The sequence below is a fragment of the Phytophthora infestans genome, genomic scaffold, assembly GCF_000142945.1.
Source record: "Phytophthora infestans T30-4 supercont1.220 genomic scaffold, whole genome shotgun sequence".
NCBI lineage: Eukaryota > Oomycota > Peronosporomycetes > Peronosporales > Peronosporaceae > Phytophthora > Phytophthora infestans.
In genome coordinates, this window is record NW_003303539.1 from 89859 (window position 1) to 99168 (window position 9310).

A 9310-nucleotide genomic window follows, 5' to 3' on the forward strand; every position below is an offset into this window, starting at 1 on the left:
AATGTATGGGTTGTAAACGTGTAGCTACCACCGATTAAATTTTGAGTGATTAAAGTGATACTGTGAGTGATTATCGGTTTTAAAAGGCGCTATAAGGTTTATGCGTATGATATTAGGTAGGTGTTGAATGCTGGTAGTCTGAGCGCTGCAGAGAAACTATGAGTGTCTGGGAAGGATTCCCAGTGAAAGCTAGCTATGATTGGTGGAGAACCTCGCCAGAAGGTTTGATTTGAATACCTGTAGTTTCAGCTTTACGTTTTTGCACGGTTTTGACCCTCACTGTTGACGGATGTTAATTGACTGATGATAAGTTATCACTAATAACCAGGGCTTAGTAGTACCAAAAAGGTAGTAGTATTTCCGCTACTATTGGGCCTTCGTCGAGAGAGAAATACTGAAACTAGAATCGATTTAGCAAGGCGGTAGTAATATTAGTACTATTGGTTTAATACTCAGATTGCTCCTTTTGTCTCATTCGCGTTTCAACGCGGCCGCTTTGCATGTGTTGTGCTTAAATCTTACGAGCTCAACCCTGTTGTGCCACAGCAGAAGGTGCCTATCCGCTCGTCTACTGTCTGTACTGGTTCTCAGGGGCCCCATGACTATCCCTCCCGTCGAAAATACCCGCTCTTGGAACGCTGACGAAGCGATTTTGCCAAGATGTATGCAGGCGAGAAAAGCGATCGAGGGAACTGCAGCTCGCCTTCGTCACGGAACCACTTCAAGACGTCAATGTGCCTGAACAAATCCAGTAGCGCTCAGCACGAGCCGTTTGCGAGTAAATCGACATCTACTTCGACAACCCCTCCTTCGTGATGTCAGGATTCTGGTGCTGCACGATCTTCAGCCATTCCGGTTCCAAATCCAGCCATTCTATAATCACGGCATCGGCTCGTGCGTTGATCTCAGTCTCCTTCACCTCTTCTCTTGTATTTGTGGCCCGGATAGGTGCCCCCAGTAGAAGTTCATCTTCGTTGTCCCAGCCCGCTGAAACTGGTGATGAAAACGGCGATGCTGAATCCTGACTAAGTAAGCTACTTTGCGACGACTGTTGAGGTAAAGAGATCTTCTCCTCTTTGACCATTCGAGCAAATACCGTTCGATGATCTGCGCGCAGGAATTCAATTTTGTTCTTGTATTTGGCCTTCTCCTCCTTGCGAGGAATATTTCCTACAGCAGCATTTTTTGGCGCTAGACTTGATTCGAGGGTCAAGTAAATTGCAGCCCATAACCTCCTTTGTCACCTTAAAGAAGCGCGCCTGCAACTGAAGTAACGGTCTTCTGAGGCATGTCTTGCCATCATCAGAAACTTGATCTAGTGTCCTCGCAACGCGACGGTGGCTGGATTCATTTGCATCTGTAGCTTTTGGAGCCTCTACAGCCATTACCTCGAATTTGAAGAACTTGTGTTTGTTCTCGGCAAGTCGCCAGAACACGACCATGTAAGACGATACTAGGTTTTCACTCTGAGCTTCCACCAGCGCAAGATTGGCTATACAGTGACTAACCGCCTCCATTTCAACTGCGAGCATCCAGTCCTGTGCACTCAGGGCTGTCCGCACGCTGCTTGAGTCTTTGATCGAGTAAAAGTAAGCTTCAAATGCCGAGTAGTTGACTATTGATCTCCGAATCAGTTTGCAAGTGTAGGCAGCTCGGACATCCAGGTTCAAGTTCAGGAAGTAAAAGGGCCGCTTGGATGCTCTTCAGTGCCTCACGCTATTTAGGCGATCTGAAATGATTGTTCAGATTACGGAGTTGTTTTAATCACGTTGCCACCCTCGTCTAGAGCTACCCCCGGAGTTACCGTCGTTACTACTTTATCCCACGAGCTCGTCGAATCATTCCACATAGCTACCGCCTGATTATTATCCTTAAGCCCAATGGCATAGCCAATACACAGGTTGAGCGGATGCATGGAACAGCTCTTCTGTTCCGTATCAATATAGTCTGCCACATTTTTTGCAGAAAAAGTAGTATCTAACATTGTGAATCAAGTCATACTGCGAAGGTCGATGTTGTACCTTGTTTTGAGAGCGCTTTCAATAACGTTTGCGACGCCAGCAGCGGCGTGGCCGTCATTCTTAACACGGGCGAGAACTGCAATGAACCGAAATCTCCCTGAACTGTCGATGAAAGCGACAGATGCACCAACGATGTTCGCCTTCCCCACAGCTGGTCCAAATGTTGTGCAACAAATTGAGAAACTTCAGCCGACGTGCATTCTCAAACTCAGTAGACAGTAATGTCCCCACCAAGTCACAAAATAACTGGAATTGCCCGATGATAAGTCGATCATGTTTGTCTCGATCCAATACTCGGAAGGAGGATGACGTCTTTGAAAGTCTCAGACGCGCAGATTGTGCATGGTAAATACTTTCAAAGTAGGAACTTGGAAATCAAGACGTTCACTGTCTTCTCGTCCGCGCAGAAGAACCTTTTAATAGGGGGGGGTTACAACGTCACCATCTTCAGTAGAAGCACTACCTGTCGCAGCCTGAGTAGTAGCAGCACTCTCCGGATCTCGTGTCAGGTCCAATACGGCCTAGGCATCAGCCTCTGCGGCCTCGACGTCCGTCTTCGATCTTTCAGTAGCTCTCGTCTCCGCCAGAATTGCCAATGGGTGATCAGCATGCTTCGATTTGATTTGATCCTTCGCGTTGCTTGTGTTCTTAGTATTTCGAAGGGCATCCTCCCAACTGTATTTGTTCGTCTTGGTTCGAGCTTTGATTTGTAGGCAGCACAGCACAAAAATATTCCGATACAGGCCTCTCGACAGCTTCCTAAGGTTCTGCTTCTTGTATGGAGTATTCAGTGTATGAATCAGATCCCAAACATCATCCAATGCACCTTCCTTTCGTACATGGGTAACAGAGAGTGGCACGCCAAGCTCCGACACTGGAGGTGCAAGCTGCGACGAGAGAGGCACCCCCCGACGCTTCTTTCCGGACTTCACTGGAGCGACCTTCATCTTTCCACTCAAAGTAGTCGTGATAGCAGCAGTATTTGTAGCTTTCCGTCGCTTTCCTGCGCGATGAACCGCTGTATCATCGGGTATTTCCGGCGAGGATACGAAGCCAGAGTCTAACCCAACCCAAATGTTGGTGGGCTGGACAGATGAACCCATTCGCCTCGCAGTGGACGATTTGGGAGGGGCATTTGTAGCCACGGTTGTACGCACGACTTGCACGCAGGATTTACTACAGAAGCTGTATTGGAAGTAAATTCGTGCTCATTAGCGTGCCGTGACAATAAATAAGGCACAGCTACCTCTCATTCAGCGCGGAGTCAGCCCCTTCATAAAACCAATAGCGCACATGTGATGGACGAGTTTTCCGCACACAGTACACGGCTCCGTCCTTAGCTCGTCACCTTCCTGGCAGCCCGCTACCACGCACCCCATTTTCCGTTGTCCGATAGCTCGCGTTCACGTGTGCTGGTGAAACAAATTGCGAGTGGTGCAGGGAAGCCACACGATTTTAAATTGCTAGATCTGGGTACCTGAAAATAGTACTCTAAGGCTAATATCGTACTGCGTGGAGAGAGTATTACTAATATCCATAGTACCGTACACCGCCGTAATAATAGTAATACTACCGAAAAAAGTGGTAGTAGTATTACCCAAGCTTACTACTTTTGAATATACTACCAACCCCTGCCCCAAACTTTGGCTATAAGCTGACAATCACGTACAGAAATGTAAGAGAAAAGGAAGTTTAAGTGCTAGGATTAAAAGAGTACGTTCTATCAGTAAGAAGTTTTGCATTTAGAGGCCGTACTTAACAAACAGATTGCTCAAGCCGTAAGAGGCGATAGCCCCTTTAATGGCGACGACGTCGGCGCTTGGCCTTCTTCTTCAGCTGTGTTGCCTTGGCGTCCCGAGGGTGTTTTAACTTCCGTTCGAGTAGCTTGGCCACTCTTTTACGACCAGCTTTCAAGGCGATTTCGGCAGCGTCCCGAATGATGGAAGCCCCTCGGCGTTCGTCACACACAATCCAGTACAGCCATTCAACGACCGTTGCGTGTCCATGTTCAGCGGCGCACCGTAAGGCAGCCCCCACATGACTGTCACCGCGATTCACATACAGCCACTGCACCATTTCGAGATGGCCACTTGCTGCTGCCTGGCACATAGCATCCCCCGTTGAGCCCTCCCGGCGATTCTCAAGAAGAAAACGCACGACTGCAAGATGTCCTTTGGCTGCGGCATTGCTTACAGCTGACTTATCACACCCCTCGCCACGATGTTCATGAAGCCACTCGACCACTGCAAGGTGCCCATTAGCTGCAGCATCATTCATGGCCTGCTTGGTGCAGCCTTCGCCTCGATTCAGATGAAGCCACTTAACAATCTCGAGGTTCCCCACTGCGGCCGCATTGTCCATAGCTTCCGTGGTGCACCCTTCGCTACGGTTTACATGGAGCCATTGCAAGATCGAGAGATGACCTAGCTCTGCAGCGATATCCATGAGCGAACCACCCTCCGCTGTCATCCATGAGGTGCGTTCAGAAAAACACTCGCCGATCCACTGTAGGACGTGAATATAGTCGTGAATGGTAGCGTGCTCTGCAATGTCGTCGCCGTTATCCCAGTTGGGATATCGCGCACCGAGATACTCCAATGCCCACCTCGGAAGTCCCAATCTACAAGCTTTCCGAACTTTGTAGCGAGAGGAAAGGGTATCTAGATAACCATCAACACGTCTCTCGATCGGAACTCGAGATTCTAGCTCACATGAGGGCAAACACTCGCGGCAAACAGCCAACACCGATGTCAACACGGGGTAGACTTCCATTCCTCGCTGAAAAAGTTTTCAACTGAAAGATCCCATTAAAAAGCGTGTCTGATGTGAAAGGACTACTCCAAGATGATTGACGATAATTGCTCGATGACTTGCATTGTCTATCCAGCTTCAGCTTGTGCTCAAGTAGCTCTGCCACGTCACTTCCGTCGCAGCACCCTTCCTTGCAATTAGTATGAAGCCACTTGAGAATTGCAAAATGACCACGTCTTGCCGCTGTGTTAATGAAGCAGCGAGCTTGTAGACTACCCCACGACGTGCGATCAGGATAGCGCTCGCTCAGCCATTGCAGCACGTGAGGGTAGTTGTTCTTCACTGCGACGTAGGCAGCATCACGGCCATCTCCCCAGTTTGGATCTCGTGCAGCAAGATACTCAAGACCTCGTCGCGAGAGTCCGGCGTCGCAGGCCCTAGCCACGTTCCAGTGATACGAGAACGTGTTTAAGTACTCGTCGAGGCGGGTTACCACATGGGACAGAGACTCCACGCCGTGCTCGCCCAGACACCCACGATGGCTGTGGTCAAGACGGGGACGTTCATCGCTTTAGGGCTTTGAACGGTTGCGACAATTGGACATTCAGTGTAAGACACATTGCTTATGTCTTCTCCGTCATCTTCCCCCCCTCACTTTTTTGGTCGAGAAGTATGCGAGTTTAATGTGGTGGACTTCCCCTCGCTTTGAGACGGGGCGGGCCGAATTGCTTTCCTGTTACTGTCTCCAGCATCGCGGCGGCGTCGTTGGGACTGGGTTTGTCCACCCACGCGTTTTGCGCCAGCAGTCGTGCCTCCATGTCGAGCATCACAAAGCGCAGTGAAGGCAGCATCCTCCTGGCTCTGACATCTTCCAGCTCCGGCGCAACCTGGATGCGGAACGGCGGGTACTTGGCAATCTGTTCGCACGCACGGGCACGCGGATCGTGAAGTTCTTGGGGAAATGTGGTCGTCCCACTCGAAGGACTGCGGACACTTGGGGACTACGTACACTGTCTCTTAACCAACTTTTTCTATACTGGGCCTGTATAACACTCGGAGTCGCCGATCTCCGTATCTCCGGCTCCCTGTGTCACTCTCAGCACTCATCGTCTATGGTCGTTGAACAGTAGCACGTGGAGTAGATTACATCTACAGCGTCCGTACTAATTGTACATGCACTAAGCCCAGTTGCGTATACCCTGGACACAAATGTTGTACTGCTGCATCCAATAGACGGCATCCGCGTCGGCGCGCGCCAACGCCTCGCATGTGCCGCCTTCGCATCAACCTCAAGCAGTAATACCACGCAAATGCATATGCAGAAGACGACACTATTTAACGGCATGTCTTTCAAAAAAGGGGGAATTTGTGGTACTCAACACTTTCAACAAGATCATAATGTCTGAGGGTACTTTAATACTTTAATTAAATAAATGGTTTTATCCTTATAAGAGACGTATACGATTACAAAGGATGTAAGTGACTCGCCACGGATTAGGTTTAAACCATCATGACCTGGCCAATTACGACGCGGTGCAACTGTCGGTTTCGTTGGAAAGCGCGGGAGTTTGCACCAAGGTCACTTCCCATTTGGCGCCGTACAGCGTAGACCAAAAGCTGGCAAGTGAGTACGAGAGCGCGACATCGACTGCTACATCCTCGCGAGCAGCAACGTCCGACTTTGGGTCGTTTCATCTACCTCTCCATCTCTCTTCGTCTCATTCGCAAATCCACATCGATGGCTCCTGCCGACGTTTTGGTGGCCTCGCCCGTTAACGGCATGGTGGGGCTTGAAATGTGCTCGGCCACGCCACCCGACAACTGCAAGTCGCCGCATACGCCACGCTTGTTGCAACGTGCCGGCATCCGCGCGCTCGAGCAGATCGTGGCAGAAGAGACGATCCCCGCGACGCCACAAGAAGCAGAGGCCGGATCGGAGACTATGGCAACGTCACCGACCGCTGCTAAGCGCAAACGGCAGTCGCTGTCGCCCACCACGTCCGGTAAGCTTCGCTGCGTGTTGGTTGCTATTCGAATGCAATGCTAACGTAATTAGCTGTGCTGATCACAGCAGGATCGTTAGACAGTGAAGGACCCGAGACCAGTCCGGATGAGCTGGAGGACTCGCAGCCGTCCCAGCCACTGCCTGAAGAGAGCGAGGTGAAGCCTTCCACACCGACAATCAAACGCTTCATATCGAAAAATAGAGAACGCAAGCGACGCAAAGTGGACGTGATTGAGAATGCTCTCAAGCGCTTCCATGAGGACGAGACCAAAGCCCCACGTTGCGCCGAGTTCACGACCATCTGCCACCCAAAGTACAGGTACAAGAATAGGATACGAGAGGCTGCCAAGATGCGCGTCCAGGTCGGAGTATCGCTTGCACAAGGCGCGCGTCCGTACATGGAAGATCGCTACTCGGTAGTAGAGCGTCTGCTGGAGGATGAGGAGGACGCCGACTGGTCGCCCAGCTTGTTGGCAGTATACGACGGCCACAACGGAGCGTATGCGTCCGAGTATGCGCGTCGTCGGTTTAGAGACATGCTAGGCGAGAGTGAAGACCTGATAGAGATCAGTCGTCGCGCACAGCACTCGGAATTGACCGAAGACGACGTGGAGAAAGTCCGCGAACTGTTGGTGGACGCGTTTGCGACTGTAGACGCCGAGATTCTGCAGCGCACCGTCATTTTGAACAAACGAGATGGCTCGACAGTGCTACTGGGGCTTTTAGTGGGCGGTAAGCTCTTTGTTGCGAACCTTGGCGACTCGCGAGCTGTTCTGGCCCAGGCAGACGACAGCAGTGACGAGGAAGAGGAGGAAGATGTGCCAAGTGCTGTGCGTCTCTCGGTGGATCACAAACCCGACCTCAAGGAGGAAACGGAATGTGTTCAAGACGCAGGAGGGAAGGTCATCTTCTCTGGATGCTGGCGCGTAGCACACGACCAGATTCCACTGCGCTTGGCCATCAGTCGATCGCTGGGGGATCATCCACTCAAGGTGAACCTGCCGGCATCTTGCTCAGCTCCTTTAGTGTCGGTGGTTCCGGACGTTCGTGTTCTCAATGTGGAAGCGGCTGGTGAGTATCTCGTGTTTGCCAGTGACGGCCTATGGGACCGCTTGAGCGACGATGATGCTGCCAAGATTGTGCGTGCCAAGGTGGCTGAGTTCCACTGGTCAGAGGAGCCTACGAGCTCGGAAGATGTGACTAAAGAGGCGCTGCAGTTCGCTGCGAATGCCCTCGTGGAGGCTGCACTTTTAAAGCGCAGCATGGACAACATCACAGCCATGATCATCTCGTTCTCCGAGTTGTCCGATGACGAGATTACGAACGCATAAGTGAAAAGCTGCAAGAATCTTCGCCTGTCGATGTCGACGTGTCGAGATATAATAGAGAACCTATGGATACCTTCATATTGTACGATGGTCGAGTTGTCAGACCCAATCCTCCTCTACCTGTAGCCTCGTTCCCCATAATCAGACTTGTAGAACTATAATAGTATAAACATTTATCAAACAACAGCATTTACCGTGCCTTTCAGCTCTTCCTCTTCAGTTGGCGAGCAGTCATTGACTGTGTGGTCTTCACGAATCGTACCAGCGTGATCGTCATCACCCGCTTCATCTTTACCTGCATCACCATGGGCAGGGGAGCTGAAGTCCAGTTCGTCCACAATTTCCTGAGGATCCGTCGCTGGGATGAGGAAGAGGAAGAAGATGGGAACCACCTTGAGCACGCTGCGAAGAATGATAGCGAGCCACAACATGTCGTACTCGTCCTTGGCGATGCCTAACCAAGTACACACGAGAGCTCCCCAAAATTCGCTCACACTGCGAGAAAAGTTGGAAATGGACATCAATAGTGCGAACAGCGTGCCTTCAATACCCTTAGGGCAGAGCTTGGCACAGAGAACCATCACTGGCATCGTCTTGAGGCGGCTGATGACGTCTGCAATCACTGCATCGCCCAGAACAAACGCCTTGTCCGGGATACCCACGTCCAGGTTATTACGCGTGACCAATACGACGTCCAGCAGCGACACAACAGCCAAACTGAGCTGAGCGATGAAGAAGATGCGACGGAATGACATGTCCTTGAAGCACGCGTTGTACAGCATGGTACCCACCATGAGGAAAATAAACCCAAAAGCCGATACTGTCCCCAAAAACTCGGGCGTAAACTGCAACACGTCCGTCGAGAAGTAAAAGAAGACTTGTGAGTACCCAGGACTGATAGCACCGGACAGGAACACCCAGAGCGCACACATCCAAATCACGGGTGTGCCAATTGCCCCCTTTAGTTGCCGCAACTGTCTCTTAGCTGAGGTTTTCCAGTGGCGCTTGCTCACTGTTGTCTTCGCTTCATGCATGAGTGTAGAGAAGATCAGAATCGTAAGCGGTCCAATCGCCGCAAAGCAGAACACGCCACGCACTCCCAGGTTGTGTGTCGCTGGACCGGATAGGAACGACCCAAGCACGCCACCCACCGCCATGGAGATCCATGAGACTGACTGCAGATCGTTCGCGCCACATTTGGGATC

At 51.0% G+C, this 9310-nt stretch overlaps 3 protein-coding genes across 3 annotated transcripts; 1 reads left to right on the forward strand and 2 right to left on the reverse strand.

Moving 5' to 3' along the window:
- Positions 1-3886: 3886 nt before the first annotated feature.
- PITG_20709 (uncharacterized protein) lies at positions 3887-4466 on the reverse strand (the record flags this gene model as incomplete). Its single annotated transcript, XM_002895229.1, has 2 exons — positions 3887-3913; positions 3990-4466. The coding sequence occupies 2 exons, from the start codon at positions 4464-4466 to the stop codon at positions 3887-3889; spliced, it is 504 nt and encodes a 167-aa protein (XP_002895275.1).
- A 2044-nt stretch (positions 4467-6510) lies between these two features.
- On the forward strand, positions 6511-8108 carry PITG_20710 (protein phosphatase 2C, putative; the record flags this gene model as incomplete). The annotated part of the gene is made up of 2 exons (XM_002895230.1): positions 6511-6775; positions 6856-8108. 2 exons carry the CDS (start codon positions 6511-6513, stop codon positions 8106-8108), a joined length of 1518 nt encoding a protein of 505 aa, XP_002895276.1.
- Positions 8109-8281: 173 nt separating this feature from the next.
- Positions 8282-9262, reverse strand: PITG_20711 (Folate-Biopterin Transporter (FBT) Family; the record flags this gene model as incomplete). Its single annotated transcript, XM_002895231.1, has 1 exon — positions 8282-9262. One exon carries the CDS (start codon positions 9260-9262, stop codon positions 8282-8284), a length of 981 nt encoding a protein of 326 aa, XP_002895277.1.
- Positions 9263-9310: the final 48 nt, after the last annotated feature.